This window comes from Fusarium sambucinum, chromosome IV (assembly GCF_050947815.1).
Source record: "Fusarium sambucinum isolate potato_lamoka chromosome IV, whole genome shotgun sequence".
NCBI lineage: Eukaryota > Fungi > Ascomycota > Sordariomycetes > Hypocreales > Nectriaceae > Fusarium > Fusarium sambucinum.
The window spans coordinates 5,885,847-5,902,520 of record NC_139291.1 but is presented as its reverse complement, the minus strand read 5'-3'; the positions used below and the strand labels follow the sequence as shown (position 1 = coordinate 5,902,520).

The window sequence follows — 16,674 nt, the reverse complement described above, 5'->3', positions numbered from 1 at the left end:
CAAACGATCGAGATGGCTTCCAAAATCATCTTACTAAACTCTTGTTCAGTCACGGAATTTGCTTCGGCAGGAAATTAAATTGTTGATCTGACATGCTGTAGAATAACATAGTAATTCATCATCTCGAAAAGTGCACATGGGATATGTATGCCATATGTATATATATCTCTCTTGAACAAATTGCGGGATTGACTGAGACTGGCTCCTATTCCAATGTCAAGCACGAGTTCACAAACTCAACGACTTCCTTGTTGAACTTTTCCGGTTCTTCATAAAATAGCCAATGCCCAGACTCAAATACTGATGACCTTGCAAGGCCCGGTTTTGATGTTTCCACCCGCTTAACAGTCTCGAGCATCCCCTCGAGTGGAAAGCAGCTTGATCGTCTGCCAGCCATAACTAAGGTGGGAACTGTGATTGCTTCGATGGCTTCGCGGTGATCGTAGCGAGTGTGATCTGCCAGCAGTCGCGCCAACCAGCTTTGATCGCAACGAGCACTGATCTCCGTGAAAAACGTTTCGTCCTTCGCCTGTTGCTCTGCTGAGACCATGTCTTCTTCTCTGGGGGCGTGTCGATAACCCAGACATCCTAATGTCAGATCCAAATGCGCCGCTTTGGAGTCGTGGATCCAACTATACTGTGCCGATTGCATCGTCTTCTCGTCATAGCATCCGGCATGTGCCTTGGTTTGATCCCACGCATCAAACGCCGACCGATCTTGTAGGGGTGCCTGATCAACAAAAACGAGTCCGGCAAAATCGCTACATCCGAACAGTTCAACGTACGTCCAGAGGACTGCAGCACCAATGGAACATCCGACAGGAACGAGGCTAACGTTGGGTGCTGACTTGCGAATGTGTGCGACGAGGCCGGCAAGATCAACTGCCAATCGAGCAACGTGATATCCTCCGCGAGTTCGGTCAGAATCCCCATGGCCACGCATATCAGGGGCTACGACCCAGTGGTTCTCACTCAGAGTCGTAAAATTGCGGGCAAAGTAGTCGCTAGAACCGCTGAAGCCATGCATGAGCAATATACATTTCTTGGGCTCCGCCCCCATCAGTGGTACAGACGTCTTGAAAGCAATCTTGCAGCCATCATTGGTGATAAAAGATTCCTGTTGCATATTTCCTGCTGTGTCGACCTGTTGCTTCTTTCCCTTGTTTGGTTCTCAACGTGCAGGTGATATTAAAGAAGGGATATTTAGGTTACTTGTGTGGAGTGTTCCACCTCAAGTCAAAACTCTAGGTACCAACATGTAATCACTTAGAATTTCCACGATCCCTGAGTCTACAATCAGAACTCATAGTTTGTCGCGATTAAAAATCATGTAACAGTGTTACACTAGATACTGAAACTACCTACCTACCTGTGTATCAAAAGTCTGTGTCAGTATCTTGGCAGGTGAAGCGCTGAGGATAAAGTACAGTAACAATTCTGAACTGTGAAAGAAAATAAAAGCTCTAATATATCTGTTGTACCTATTTGTATACATGGTTTCATTCCCAGAATCTAATGTAAACCTACATTCTACAGACAAAGCATCACATCACTCGTTATTATTAAATTGTGTATGTGTTAGGTGCTCAAGGGTAGGTAGGTGATCGTTGGTTTGGCCAGGCAACAGACGACGCTTACGTAAAGACCCGCTTGCCAAAAAATCTCTATGTCAACCCCAACTCTTTTCATCAATTTCACCTCATCTTCTAACACCATGGCACAAGCCGGAACAGACTGCAAAGCGCCGGAGCTTGTTGTCGACGCTCATGTGAAGTACGTCCAAAGCTTGGATACGAGGAAAGATGAGCTGGACTACTGGCTTACCGAGCACTTGCGACTCAACGGCCTGTATTGGGGATTAAATGCTCTCTATCTGCTCCGTCGGCCGGATGCCCTCCCACGACAGGATGTCATCGATTTCATTCTCTCATGTCAGCATGAAAACGGCGGATTTGGTGCAGCGCCAGGTCACGACGCCCACATGCTTTCCACAGTAAGTGCTGTGCAGATGCTCGCCATGACGGATGCTTTCGACCAGCTGGAAATCAAAGGCAAAGGCAAAGGCAAAGAACAGGTCGGCAAGTGTAGGTGTCTTTGAAGAGCCCATAGTGCTTTCGATGCACCAACTGACTACATATAGTCATAGCAGGGCTGCAGAACCAAGAAACCGGCACGTTTGCTGGAGATGAATGGGGCGAAGAGGACACTCGCTTCCTGTACGGTGCTTTTAATGCCCTTTCACTGCTCGACCTCATATCTCTGGTAGACGTTGGTAAAGCCGTCTCTTACATCACCGCCTGTGCCAACTTTGACGGCGGTTATGGAACTGGTCCCGGTGCGGAGTCGCATTCTGGCCAGATCTTCACTTGTGTCGCAGCGCTTGCAATTGTCGGGCGTCTGGACCTTGTGGACAAGGAGAAACTCGGTCGATGGCTGAGCGAGAGACAAGTCCCTTGCGGCGGCCTTAACGGTCGACCTGAAAAAGACGAGGACGTTTGCTACAGTTGGTGGGTGTTGAGTAGCCTTGCCATAATTGAGCGCACCCACTGGATCGATCGCGATGCATTGATCGCCTTTATTCTAAAATGTCAAGACACTCAGATGGGTGGTATTTCCGATCGGCCTGGTAACATGGTCGATGTTTGGCATACCCAGTTCGGTCTGTGCGGCTTGAGCCTTTTGGGCCATCCGGATCTCGAGGCAGTCGATCCAGTGTACTGCATGCCAAAGACCATAACAAAGAGACTTATCGGTTGATTGCTACAATTCTACATGTGGCACCTTATTCATCGCTTTTCGCAATGGTGTTAGCCACCACCCTCTGGCCATTCTTAGCACATGCTTACGACATTGTTCAGTGATAGCATGTGTATATGGTTGAGGGAAGAGGAAACTGTTGGTTTTTTCAGGGACATCGCTTGTTACCCCGTGGTGTTAGTCCCGTGAAGTCCTTCAGACATTTATATCTAAGATACGCATGATGCTCGCCAATAGGTGTATTAGGGCGACGGGAATCAATACTGGACTGTTACGTGTATAGTCTTTCATTATGCTCAATAGACGCCATTTTGACCAGCATACTACATGTTTTGTTGTTGATTCATTTGATCAAATCAAATCGTTCGTCCATTATTGTTCTCTCAAGAGGTTCAAACGTCGCCCCCTTTCCGCATCTACAGACGCGCACCTTCACACAGAAGGACAAACCCAGGTACATAGGTAGTTAGTTGACTCCCTGATTTTAACAAAAAATAAAAAAAAGACAACTGCGACTGGCACGAAGATAAATATCGTTTGCTATTCTTGCCGCAGCACAACGCACATCTTTAAAGTAGGCACCTATTTTTTAATACATGCTTGCACCAAGATAATAACTACCTCCTATGCTTTCTACGATAAGTTCTATCATTATTTCGCTATTTCAATCACCAGGACTGGTATTAGAGAAACGTACCTGCCTGCCCAAATATGCTGTCCTGAGGCCCCTGAGGTTGTCGGTGGCGCCTGCCTGATTCTGCTGGTTCCTTCCTCCTGGACGTCAGGTCTGGTGCGCACCCCCTCTTTCTTCCCTCATTTTTCTGATTTACCCCAGACTTTGGGTCTTTCCATCCATCTTGAATTCCCTCCACCTCTGACGAAATTGTTCTTAAGGATATCATCCCATGCGCACCGAGCGACTGTTCCTTCTGCGAGCATCCTTTTTCTCCAGGACAACTCTTGCAGCCCTTCGCAAGGTCAAACTGACGTGCATCGTCAAACCTGGTGCCTTCCGTTGACGAAGCATATCGGAGAGATTGGTAGACATTCAGTTGCTTCAGGCACTCCTCCTTCTGTGGTAAGTCAACAAGCACTCTCTCTTATTACTCCAAGCAAGCACCATCCGTGCTCATCTCTGATCTCACTAAGCGCTGGCATTGCCGCTGGGTTTGGAATAGGAGGCAAAATACCTGTGCCTGGATTAACTCGTTGCACTGCACTGCATGACATTTCCCCTGAAGCCATCCACATTTCTGACTGACGAGTAGATATCTACTATTAGGTGCCATCTACAGTGACCATCCATCGAAGGTTACTCAAAAAGACAGGAAACTTCAAGATTGAGGTCGGGTAGAATTGGAGATTGCATTCGAAACCTCCAACGAATCTCGCATGGCCTACTGAGGACTTCCATTCCAGCTTCAAGTGTCATATCGGCTCCTACATCCCCACACCAGGAGATATGATCTGTCTATAAGTTGGTTTCAAGGCCTTATCTCATCAAACGGACAAGGCTACCTGTTGTACCTGAAATTGTGACTTGGACGCAGTCTGCCTGCTCCGAGAGATGACCTTCGAAACGAACGAAGCCGATTACCTTTGTTGAACCCCTCCCGAGACAGCAGTTCGTGACACCGAGGTATCCGAAGAAAGCTGGAGCCGTTGTGCAATTTCAATCATCGGTACACCAAGCAGGGATAGCTGAGCCTTGACCCTTCAGTCGAACTCCGAATCAAGCCCTTCAAACTTCTGTTCTACTCTCTCCAACCGCTACGCCTTTTGTGCTCGATTGTTTCTTTCCTACCTACCTACCTAGGTATGATACACATTCGAATCGTTGCGAACGGTTCAAAATAAAGAGAAGGAAACGACCGTAAGCAATTGCCTTGAGAGGGGACAAGTATGGCTCGAGGCAGGAAGCAAACCAAATCGACTTCGGTAAGTACCTTCCCATACAAACCATTCCGTGTCTTTTGCTCCCCTGCTTTCTCTTGTTGTACTCCGAGGACCCATCTTGACTTGTACATGACCTGCTATTTTCGATTGCCAGCTCGTATCGACCTCGGACTTGACCCTTTGCCCTACTGCCTACCTATCTACCTATCTACTGCCCTCATCTTGACCTGCTAGCACCCCTTCCCCGTTCGTCCATACCCGAAGAGAAGAGCGACACTTGGCCATTGATTCCGCGGTTAAGAATCTGTCACAATCACAGTATATACTTGTCTGATCAACGAAGTTATTCATCTAGTCATGAATGAATGAGAAGTTGCTAATCAGTGCATTTAAAATTCAGGTCATGGCTCCCCCAACGCTGTCAGGAGACAACCTGGCTAGCTCTGCAAACCGACCAATTCCACTCTCTTGTTTCGTTTGCCCCGAAACCCCACGGTTTTCAGACGTATCACACCTTCTCACACATATTGCATCCAAGGGACACCTGCATCATGAGACCCAAACGAAGCTTAAGGCCCACCAAGACATCGCCGCTGCGATAAAGCTTCAACGTTACGAGGATTAGTACTCTCAGAACGGCATCGAAGGGCTTCTGATTGAGCGAATGAGGGCAAAGCAGTTGAAGGAGGAGGCTCGCGTCAGACGCAATCAAGAATACCAACTTGTGCCCCCAGAAAAGGTTGTACTGCCTCGTACACGTTAGAAGAGACATGGTGCTGACAACCACTAGCTAAACAAGCGGAAGATGAAGCAAGAGATGTCGATGAGCCCGGCAATCAAGCTTGAAGGGGACGAACTCATGAGAGATTTCCCACTTTTCCCAGGATTTCTAGATATCGAACCGGATAACAACACTCAAGACGAATTTGTTTTGGGAAATGACTCGATGTTATTGAAGGGCCAAGTGTGGCCAGGAATGGGAAAGATGGATCTTGCCGACGACCAGACGAGAAAATCCCGAAACCAAAAGAAGCCCAAGTCTGTCATTGATAAAATGAAGAAGGCATCTGAGTGCATCGAGCCTACTCAAGTTGTAATGAGCTCGAAGCTTGAGGTAGAAAGGACAAGGGACGTTTACGACGATACTTCATCTCCTATTCCTGGCCAGGAGGAATCAGTATGTGCAACCAAACTCAGGAATTTTAATTACTAATTTCACTAGACACCGCCCAAAAGGGCCCCAAAACCCAAGCGAAAGAAGGCAACACCTCTCGCAGAAATATCTGGAAATGTTCCGAAGCAGCGACGAAGGACTGCCCGTAACCAGAAGTCTAACGCTGGGAAGTCAACGCGCTCCAAGAAGGAACAGGAGCTTCAGCATGAGCCTGAAGTATTGCCATCGCCAAAACGAAGCAGGGAGGTCCAGGATGTATTCCGCGACGACGTTATACGAACAGGTAGGTGTCTCATTAGGGAGAAACGACTCCTATTAATGCGCAATTCAGCTTCTATCAGCGAGCCTCCGCTTCCTCTGAATCACGGCAACCACGGGTAATACCGCACATACTCTCTGAGTATCATGTTTGCTGACCTGAGAATTAGATTAGAGCATCGTAACAAACACGGGACTCGGAGCTTGAATGGCTTCTTTCACTCGAATATCGTCTCCCCGACACCGCAAGCGAGAGATCTGGCATCTCGTCACCTACAAGCCAGGGAAATACCAAGTTCGCTTCGACCCGACTCTTTCCCTCCAGGTATGTTGAGTCCGTGTAGGGAGCCTACAGTTGACAGTAGATGTGCTCACACAAACTTAGGTTCTTTTAGCCACGCTGAAGCCTCTTATGCGATGAAAGATGCTACAATCTATAACGCTTCATCACGACTTCCGTTTGTTCCTACAGGCTATAGTCAATTCCAAGAGTCTGGCTCAGACCATTTGCGCACGACAGCAAATTACGGTTTCCAATTGAAACTGGAGGAATACCCGGGATCACATACCGGAGACTCAACACAGGGAACGAACAGCCCGTATATTGGCATAACTGGAACTAATCCTCTTTTCTCTAATGACCGGCCATTTCTGAATTCGTATAACCAAAGAGCTCTGAACGCAGCATTCTCCCCTCTGTCATTTCCCCCTGTCAACCAACAACCAGACCATTCACACACTGGGCGAGATACGAAGCAACAAACGCGTATGTGTGGGACCATGGAAGCGAGTGGCCTTGATGAAGAGCAGGAATTGAATTTCAATGGTTCATGGAGCCTGCACGATGCCGACAGCGACATGGGTTTTGCCCACGGATTAGCGATGGATGATCAGCAGATCTGAACAAAAGACTTGGAAATCGCCTCGAAGACAACCGATGACCCATTCTATACTCCGATAGCAAAGGAATGACGGAGCCGACTTGCTAATCGGATCATGAATCTAAACGAATCATCGTATCAGAGCACAATTATGCGCTGGTTCCTGGTCTCAAAAACAGTTGGCGACTTATTCAGTGTAAGAAGCTTCTCACCACAGCCTTCAATCCCTAGAACTAGCTGATTGACCATTCCCAGAACACTTAGATCGCACGCACATCATATACGGCGCTTGATCCCGGAATCCGACAATTAAAAGTTTTGGTATCATATCCTTCCTTTTGACCGATTATAAGAAAATAGCATGGGCAGAGAAACAATTAGGAGCTTCGTTGAACCCGGGACAAGGTGCAACGGTGCTCTATGAATATGGGAATTTTGAGACTTATCGGGATATAAGGTGTTATGAATGAAGAATAAATAGAGATACTTTGGCGTCTGGAGCGATGGGCATATCATTCGACATTGGTGTCATGGGAAGTGAAAACAAGGACATTTTTAGCATTTTATGAGAACAACGCGTTTTAAGATTATCAAGTCCAACTTAACCATTGGACCGCGAAAATAGTGAATATTACAATTGTAGTGTACATCATAGTTGTTCGATACTCGATACAAGCTGATCGAGATGATCGGTTCTGTCATCCATCATCACCTCAGACAGGGCACGGCAAACACCCCTCAGGCGCCGCATCTTCATTTCTTGCTCAATTTGACTCGACTTCAGAGCAGCAACATCAATCACTTTCTTAGGAATACGCGCGAGTCTTGCGACGTTTAAGCCGTAGGAGCGATGGGCAACGCCCTCGCCGACTTCGTACAGGAACGTGACCTCTTCCTCCCCATCCTCCCCTTTTTCTGCCTTGAATTTCATGTGAACATTCTTGACGCCGTCAAGACCTTCGGCGACCCGCGCCAGGTTTTGATAATGTGTAATGAAGAGTGTTAGGCACTGTGTCTCGGTAACGACATGCTCCAGCACGGCTTGGGCAATGGCGGCGCCGTCATGAGTGCTGGTGCCTCGGCCCAACTCATCGAGAATGACAAGGCTTCGGGGACCAGCAGAGCGTAAAATGCGCGCTGTTTCGGAGACCTCGACCATAAAGGTAGATTCGCCAGCAAACAGGTTATCGCGGGCACCTGTTCGGGTATGGATGGCGTCACAGAGAGTGAGAGACAATGAGTCTGCTGGAACATACGAGCCGATCTGTGAAAGAAGAACAATAAGGGCTAGAGCGCGAACGAAAGAGGATTTACCACCCATATTGGGACCGGTGATGAGGTGGGCAAGAGGAGAAGGGTGGGCGAGGGTAGTGGAGAAAGGAATGTAGCCGCCTTCAAGAGTATGCTCCGCGATGGCGTGGCGGCCGTTGGCAATGGAAATGGTAGGATCGGCCGAGGAAGGGAGAAAAGATGGGCGAGAATAGCCTGGCTGTGCGGCGACTTTTGACAGAGAGAGGATACAGTCGAGTGTTGCGAGAGCGGATACGGCGTCACGGAGGGGTTGATAGTCAGACGCAATAGAAGCGAGTAGATCCTTGAAAGCTTTATCACATGCGGCGGCCAGGGCCTCACGATGCTGATCGCGTTCAGTAATGAAGCGAAGGACCTCAGGGGTATGGAACCGCGATAGCTTCTTTGTACCGGAGATCTTGGCCCATGAAGCTGGAACATGTTTAATGTCGGCATTGGGAACCTCGATCAGAAATTCGATGCCAGCAACTGTGACATAGTCAACCACTTTCTTCTTAATCTTTTCGGCGGCGACAGAACGATGGCCGTCTAGTTCGTGCTCGACATGAGCGATGCCAAGCTGGTGATCTTGCATATCCTCCGTTTGGAACTCATCGCGAAAGAACTCGTACTTGTCGTCTTTGCGTGCAGCCACAAGGTTGATGCGCTCCAGGTAGGAAACGACTGTGTCGAGGATCTGCGGCAGAGCACAGATAGCGTCGCTGAGAAGGGGGGAACTAAAGGGGACATCGGAAGGGCCTTTGACTGTCGAGTAGTAGCTCGCTACTCTCTGTAAAGCTTGTAAGACGGAGAGGAGTTCGGGACGAGTGCATTTGCCATAATATATGCGAATGAGACTGCGTTCAAGATCGGCCTTGGTGTTTGCCAAAAGCGATTCCAGTTGGGACACGGGAGCAGTTGATTGCTTGTTGAGGAGCTCCTCAACAGCGTTTAGACGAGCCTCAAGAAGTTCCTGGTCAAGCAAGGGGCGCCCTACCCATTTCCGAAGTAGACGCTGACCTGGACGAGTGAGAGTCTTGTCAAGAGCCCAGAACAAGCTGCCTTTCTCGGAATGGTCTGTGGAGTTGCGGTATACTTCGAGACTTTCAAGCGTAGTACCATTGATGAGCATATGTGACCGGGTACTAAAGCTTTGGAAGTATTTGGTCAAGTCGAAAATGTGCTCAAGGCCGTATTCTTGGAGATGGTTGATCATAGCTGAGAGACAGATAGTAACAGGCTCGGGCAGTTTTAAGACCTTGTCGAGAAGGGCGGCAGCATTTTCGTCCCGAGTATTGTCTTTAAGCTTGTCGGCGTAAAATTGGGTGACATGAGAGTAAGCTTCAGCCGTCATGGCTTTCTCCTTGGGCACGCGTTCGACGCGACTGCGGTCGCCAAAGACATTGGTACTGCTGCCCGATAGATGCTGCACGAGCTTGTCGGTGCCTTTGGTCAGATCTCCTACAATCAAGAACTCGCAAGGGGAAATGTGTAATAGTCGGGTCTCGATCTCACTCCGCATGAATCCATCTTCAAAATGATCGTATATGATGTCTCCGGTCGCAGGCTGGACGGCGATTATACCAACGTCGACTTTCTCGTCAGTGCCCGACCCCTTGGCCTTGGACTCGGTGATGCATAGCAAGTAGCCGCCAGAGGGCGCCCCAGAGCTACCGCTCTGTTCAAGCTCACCATTCTCATCAATATATGTGCCTTTTGTGTAGAGATTGGTGAGCTTGCGGACAAATGGCGTGTTGCGGTTATCGCCAGCCTTCTTCAATGCAGCGGTCTCAATCTGACGAACAACGCCAACCTTGTGTCCGGCAGCTACTAAGCGCTTCGCATGTACAGGAAGGCGATGGACTGGAATACTCGCCGAAGCGAAGCGATCTATGTGCGCTTCCGAAGGGTCTGTAAAAGGTTAGAGATTTATTCTTTAGTCTGCAGCAAGAAAACTTACGCTCATCATAACGCATTTTCCCGGGAATACAAACGATGCTCAATTCCTTGGCTGCAATGCGCGCATCTTCGCCAAAGAATCTGAACTTGTAACCGACTTCCACAATGAGAACAGTATCCATGTGCTTTCTTTTGATCTCCAGAAATTGAATTTCCATAGGCGTCAGTTTGCCTGTTTTGGACCCCTTCTTCTTTGTTTTTGCTGGTACTGGAGCCTCCTCTTCAGCTACATCGGCATCGGCATCTTCGTCTTCACCCACTGGCGCCGTGTCTTGGATATTACGGCGCGAAACTAGTGCGTCTGGGTGACCAAGTTTCTTGACAAACTGTCGGTGCAGTTCTTGGTGCAGTCGTCTCTCTTCTGCGTCTTGGTCTTCATTCTGGTTGGATCCTGCGTTTGTGTCGCCGTCTTGAGTATTCCGCGCACTCGAGCCGTCATATCGATATCGTTCTGTGCGTGCTCCTACGGTTTCTTGTTCCCCGGTTTTTGATTTAGAGAAGAAAGTGCTTGTTTCTGGGTCTTTGACAGTATCATCGGCTCGAGCTCTCTTGGAAGTGTGTTTTGGTTCTTCGTTCTCCTTTTCTGCATCCTCTATTGTTCGTTTCCTGGACGGTGATCCGGTTGTATCTTTGCTGGGTGATTGCGATTTGGCAGCTTGTTCTCGACTCTGCTTTTCGAAGATTGCGGCTAGCCCGTTTACTGTCTTTGGTGTAAAAAAGGATGTGAGAGTCTGCTGTTTTTTCGCACCCGGTTTAGGTTTAGGAGTAGGAGCCATAGTGAGAGCCGGATTTGGTGAGTTTCGATGGCGATTTCTATGGCAAACGATGGTCACTCTTGTTATTCCTTAATTTGGGACCATTGAAATTAGAGGTGGTGACGTTGAGAAAACGCGTCTTGGTTGTTATAGACGCGTTGAGTGGCCGATAAAAAGACCCACTTGAGCTTTCGCATCAGATGCAAGCATGGGCAAAGTCAAAAAGTTGCTGCATCATCTGTTTATGGGCTTTGGATTTTGTTATTGCCTGTAAGTGAATTCAATGTGAGTTAAATATGGCTTCAACATGGAGACTTATTGACCCTCCATACCGTTGATACCGATGCCTGACATACTTGGAGACGCTAGAATCGATCGTCTTTGCTGTTATGTATTCTTTACATGAACCAACACCCTGGTCGAGCACGAACCTGGCCAGGCACCAGACATGACCTTGCGGCCCGGGATACAGTGTATCGTGGAAAATCCAATTCTTGCGAATAGCAAAGTTATTCTACTTTCGATGAGTAGTGGGACGTTGATGAATTCATTCGTCCAACTATGCCGGCACTTGCAAGACATGACTGATCATGCTATCTGCCGTATAGCGCAGCACAAACACCATCATGATAAGTCCAAAGGGATAATTAATTAATTAAACATGTTAGTTACTATCACAAAAACTTCACCACATGTCCTGCAAGACAGGCTTTCTAGTGGTTGTATTCAGCCTTGGCTTTAGTGATGGGCGCTTGCATCGAGGCTATGTTGCTACCCATGATGAGATCTGGAGCTCTCATGATCCATGATTTTATCCCTAAAGCCCCACCCTCCCGTTATTCTTTGGCCCCCAAACCCTGAAAGGGACCTCCCGAGGCCCATTTTTGATGGCTCCCAAGCTTTAGCTCAAGCTTCTGGGCGCTTAAACGTTTCCCGACACAGCCAATCAGAGTACCTATGCTGTGGCAATGTCTCTGCGCACAGAGTTGCGAGTCTTTATTTCGATATCATTCTGTGAGGGTGACGCATATGATGCCCCTGAAGCTGTTGCCGCCGGACAAGAAAGCTGTCTAGCTTTGGGTTGACTCAGCGGTTAACTCTTATTGCTATCGATACATGCTTGGGCCTGAACAGAAATGACAAGTAGGTCAATATCTACCTAGGTAGTCATGATAAAAATGTACTTATCTCCAACCACAGTTTATACCTCCATCCTGGTAGATCCGTAACGACTTGACTCCTCTAGATGTTTCTGTAATATACTACCAGTAGCTCTTTTAGTGTCTCGTTCCTCCTATTTCTGTATGGACCAGTAGGCGAGAGTCACGGCGCTTCAGCATGAGATACCTACCTACCTAGTAGGTAGGTAGACCAGACCCTCTTGCAGACTTGGCTCTCCTTACCTTCCCCTCCCCCCCTTTTCTTTTCAACGTGAACATTTCTGCATTTTTTTTCTTTCTTTATTCTACAATTGTTTCAAAATTCCGTTTCTCTTTTGACCATTGTTTTGTTCCTGACGCGGCCGTTTCTGCGACCTACTGGAGCCCCTCAGGAACAGGGAAGGTGCAAGCCCACGTCAGTTCAGCCGACGCAGCCCAAAACCCCGCTCAACCAACAAGACGAGATAGAGATAACCCAAGCTTCGCATCGAACGAACTTGGGTCCTTCTCATAAACTTTTAATACCTCTTACACCTGGAGAGGCCTGAAACCACGACCTGAACCTGTTGCCTTCCTGCAAGGGCCTTACACCATCCGCCATCCAGCTATCGCTTGCCTCTTGACCCCGCCATCGTTGGGCAGCTCCCATATCGCACATTGTCGCATATCCCACGTTCACACGAATCGCCCTTTATAAGCGCCATCATAACTCAAAATGGAGCGTAGCCGTGGTGTTCCAGATGAGGAGATGTTCCTCAATAAGCCCGCACCTGAAGATTGCGACAGCCCGACCATTGAACCTCTGCGCATATTCAAGCCTCAGAGCCCTCAGCCTGCCAAGGACGGTAGATCGTCCGCCTTCAGATACCCGGCGCCTCCGTCGTCCACCTCTCCTGTTTCTAAACACTCATTTCCTTTACCTCCTGGCGCTTCCAGCTCTGCGGCACCACTTCCATTTCCTGACGACGACGACGTTCGCAAACCTACTCCCGCGAAGCCGTTCGGCTCTGCCTACAATGACACCAGTCCTCGATTAGATACCAGCCCTCATGGGAAGAAACCCGGTCTCGCGGAACGAAGAGGGGCTGCTCCGAAGCCCATCAGCTCTCCTACAAGCCCTGACGCCGATCACGATCTTTTCCAACGCCCCTTGGGTGATAACCAGCGCCCAGACTCCTCCAACGCAAATTATCAAAACTATCAAAAGACATATTATCCTCCGCCAGGTGCGGCACACAGCTCTTCCAACAATGTGCCCACAAATTTGGCCTCTGCCCAGCAACTCAAGATGAATGATCAGGGCGTAAATCGCTTCGCTTCGACAGCTTCGACATCGACTACCCGTGCTAGCCGTGGCTCTCCTCCTCCTCCCGAGACCCCGATCGTGGAGCCTGGACAGGCGCCGGCTGATGCTATCGAGGCCCGATATGCTGCCGCCGGTATATCCGGCACAGCTACACTTAACAGCCTTGGCGCACCTAGCGCCGCCGCGTCACAAAGACTCGCACAATATGGGAACCAACCTCCTCCGCAACGGCCTTGGACACCGACTGAAACTCCCGACCAGGCACCATCTGGCCCTCCCACAGTATACCAGGGTATGAATGCCATCTCAAGCCCGGCGCAGTCACACCAATCGTTCAGCCCTCCTCCCCAGCCCGAACAACAGCAACAACAGAAGCCACAAGGACAAGGACAAGCGCAGGTTAGTGTGTTGGAGCAAGATTTCCAGCGAATCAACACCAATTCTCCTCCTCCTGCCTACTCAAGTCTCAACCCTGGCGGTAACTCATCCTACCCCAACGAGAAGCAACGCCCTCAGCAAACTGGATCAAGTTCGGCTTCCGCCCAACAACATCAGCAGCCAGCAGCGTCGACACCTCCTACAAAGACAACAGTGGTTGCCGCCCCCTCGACTGCAGCTAGCGGTCTTGCGTCACCTGCCTTACAACACCCAGGCCATCCTGCATTTGCCAATGATCCCCATCCCGCGTTCGCCAACGAGTCTCGCCCTGAGCAGAATGGACAGAGCTCCCAGCAGCAAGTTGTTGCTCCTGCCCAGAGCTTTGAGCCTCAGAACCCGGCCTCGCCTCCGCCCTTGCCCGAAGGATGGATCGCTCACCTGGACCAGAATTCAGGACAATACTACTACATTCACTTAGCCACTCAGGCAACACAGTGGGACTTTCCCAAAGGTCCAAACCCCATATCTCACGAACAAGCCCCTCTTTCGCCAACAGCTTCGACGTATGGAAACCCTCTGGCTTCGCCCAATATGTTTGGCAAACAGGCCATGGCCTCTCCCATGTTCCCCCCGCATACCCCTGGTTATGCAGAGAGTATCATGAGCGTGGCAGCTTCAGCAACACCCACAGCTGCGGGGTTCACAGGGCCTCCACCAAGTGCTGGTGTGGATATGTACAGAATCCAGCCTACAAATGGTGTTTACTTCGGTCCTTACCTGCGATACGTAAACATGGATGTTGAGAAAGGTCTTTGGCTTGGTAGCATCTTAATTGTGACAGACGCTCCTCAACCACCCACCATTCATATTCATTTGAGCCATGATCTAGCACCTAACCCTCGTCAAGCCGAACCTCGGCCTATTTTCACTCATCAAAGATGGAAGTTCTATAAATACGACCTAGAGCTACCTATGTCTGAGGCTGGCACCGAACGCTGGACGTACGCAGTCACCTCGCATCTTGGCTGTACCCGATATGAATTTGTTGTCGCTGGACGTCAAGAGACCAGCTGGCGTTTCATTGCGCACTCTGGCAACGACTTCGCAGCAGGAACCTCCCAGAATGAACGGGCCAAGCTTGGCGGAGTTGGCTTCATGTGGAAGGATGTTCTCCAAAAGAATGTCGATTGCGGTGGCTTCCACGTTCAGTTGGGTTTGGGAGACCAAATTTATGGTGATCGCCTATGGAAGGAAGTCCCACTCCTTAAGCAATGGCTTGCGATGAGCGGACGAGACAACAAGAAGAACGTCCAGTGGACAGCCCGACATGAGGAAGACGTTGCGCATGCTTATTTCCACTACTACACGAGCCATTTCGACCAGCCATTCCTCCGTGAAGCATTTGCTCAGATTCCACACGTCTTGCAGATTGATGACCATGACATGTGAGTACTACTCCAACACTTCAAATAGTGACATTCACTGATATACAATAGCTTTGACGGTTATGGTTCATACCCAGACTATATGCAGTCTTCACCTATGTTTAAGAATATTGGCAGGATCGCGACGGAAATGTACCTCCTGTTCCAACATCATACTACTGTCGAGATGCTGCGAAACGTTAGCACTGATCACGATATATTCACCATCACAGGCACTGGATGGCATTTCGTCAAGTACTTGGGCCCGGCTGTGGTGGTTGTAGGCCCTGACTGCCGATCTGAACGAACCCAAGCCCAGGTAATGGCAGGTCCAACGTATCAGGGAATCTTCCCCAAGGTTGCCACACTACCCCCCAGTGTACAACATTGCATCTGGATGGTCTCAGTACCACTCGTATACCCGCGTCTGGATACAGTTGAGAGTCTTGCTAATACGATGGCTGCTGGCAAGAAGGCTGTCAACACAACCTACAACATTTTGGGCAAGGTGACAAGCTCAGTTGCAGGCGTGGTTGGAGGCAAAGACGTGGTGGCTCAGGGATTCTCACAAGTCAAGAAGGCGGTGGGCAAAACCGGTCTTATGGGCAACGTTCTGAACCAGTTTGGCGAACTTGATATTCAAGAAGTGCTCAAGGACATGTGGACTCATGACACCAAGGATCTGGAGAGAACCTATCTGATTCGAACTCTTCAAGGCATAGCGCAACAGAAGGGAATCCGAATGACATTCCTATCTGGAGGTACGTTGAACATGCCGTGATATTCCCAAGGAACTCAAGCTAACAATATGGTAGACGTCAATGCTTCAGGAGCTGGTCTAGTTCACGACCCAACACACCCTGGCGACCACAAGACCATGTACCAGATCATCTCATCGCCTATTGTGGCGGCACCCCAGAGCAATTATGTTCTCAAGATGCTACACAACCAGAAGACTCTATACGTACCGCAAAACGGAAAGAAGTCGACACACGAGGTATCTGACACAAAAGAGGACATGATGGAGATCTTCCACTCCGACGCTAGTGGTGCTGCGCGAGAGCTTAAGAAGCTAATGGGCCGACGCAACTACGTCGCATTCGTTTCGTACGACCAAGACGCTGCTGCCGCAGTACCTCAAACGCCTTTCAGCCCCAACCCAAGCCTCAATGGTTCACAGCAGGGCCTGTCCAAGGTCAGTTTGGCCGTTGATTTTGTGGTACAAGGCGACGGTGCATTCACAGCACCAACTAAATACGGCCCTGTCATCATCCCTCATTTGGAATATGGCCGATGATGTAGTTAACGTATTTGAGAACTGGATATAGCAACAAGCTGTATTACAGTGGCGTTTATAATTTTTACTGCACATATATCATTTCTACGATATCATGAAGATTTATACATCGAAGATACCTTTTTATTATGATTTCTGC

The 16,674-nt window shown here is 49.1% G+C and overlaps 6 protein-coding genes across 6 annotated transcripts; 4 read left to right on the top strand and 2 right to left on the bottom strand.

The window, feature by feature from the left end:
- Positions 1-205: 205 nt before the first annotated feature.
- On the bottom strand, positions 206-1,126 carry FSST1_001949 (Alpha/Beta hydrolase protein; the record flags this gene model as incomplete). The annotated part of the gene is made up of 1 exon (XM_083227893.1): positions 206-1,126. The coding sequence occupies one exon, from the start codon at positions 1,124-1,126 to the stop codon at positions 206-208; it is 921 nt and encodes a 306-aa protein (XP_083092131.1).
- A 588-nt stretch (positions 1,127-1,714) lies between these two features.
- FSST1_001948 (Rab geranylgeranyltransferase BET2) lies at positions 1,715-2,757 on the top strand (the record flags this gene model as incomplete). The annotated part of the gene is made up of 2 exons (XM_083227892.1): positions 1,715-2,084; positions 2,141-2,757. 2 exons carry the CDS (start codon positions 1,715-1,717, stop codon positions 2,755-2,757), a joined length of 987 nt encoding a protein of 328 aa, XP_083092130.1.
- Positions 2,758-5,056: 2,299 nt separating this feature from the next.
- FSST1_001947 (uncharacterized protein) lies at positions 5,057-5,278 on the top strand (the record flags this gene model as incomplete). Its single annotated transcript, XM_083227891.1, has 1 exon — positions 5,057-5,278. One exon carries the CDS (start codon positions 5,057-5,059, stop codon positions 5,276-5,278), a length of 222 nt encoding a protein of 73 aa, XP_083092129.1.
- Positions 5,279-5,458: 180 nt separating this feature from the next.
- FSST1_001946 (uncharacterized protein) lies at positions 5,459-6,988 on the top strand (the record flags this gene model as incomplete). Its single annotated transcript, XM_083227890.1, has 5 exons — positions 5,459-5,830; positions 5,876-6,110; positions 6,159-6,204; positions 6,256-6,410; positions 6,471-6,988. 5 exons carry the CDS (start codon positions 5,459-5,461, stop codon positions 6,986-6,988), a joined length of 1,326 nt encoding a protein of 441 aa, XP_083092128.1.
- Positions 6,989-7,615: 627 nt separating this feature from the next.
- On the bottom strand, positions 7,616-10,991 carry FSST1_001945 (mismatch repair protein MSH3; the record flags this gene model as incomplete). The annotated part of the gene is made up of 2 exons (XM_083227888.1): positions 7,616-10,167; positions 10,217-10,991. The coding sequence occupies 2 exons, from the start codon at positions 10,989-10,991 to the stop codon at positions 7,616-7,618; spliced, it is 3,327 nt and encodes a 1,108-aa protein (XP_083092127.1).
- Positions 10,992-12,845: 1,854 nt separating this feature from the next.
- Positions 12,846-16,535, top strand: FSST1_001944 (uncharacterized protein; the record flags this gene model as incomplete). The annotated part of the gene is made up of 3 exons (XM_083227887.1): positions 12,846-15,259; positions 15,311-15,999; positions 16,054-16,535. 3 exons carry the CDS (start codon positions 12,846-12,848, stop codon positions 16,533-16,535), a joined length of 3,585 nt encoding a protein of 1,194 aa, XP_083092126.1.
- Between the last annotated feature and the right edge of the window lie 139 nt (positions 16,536-16,674).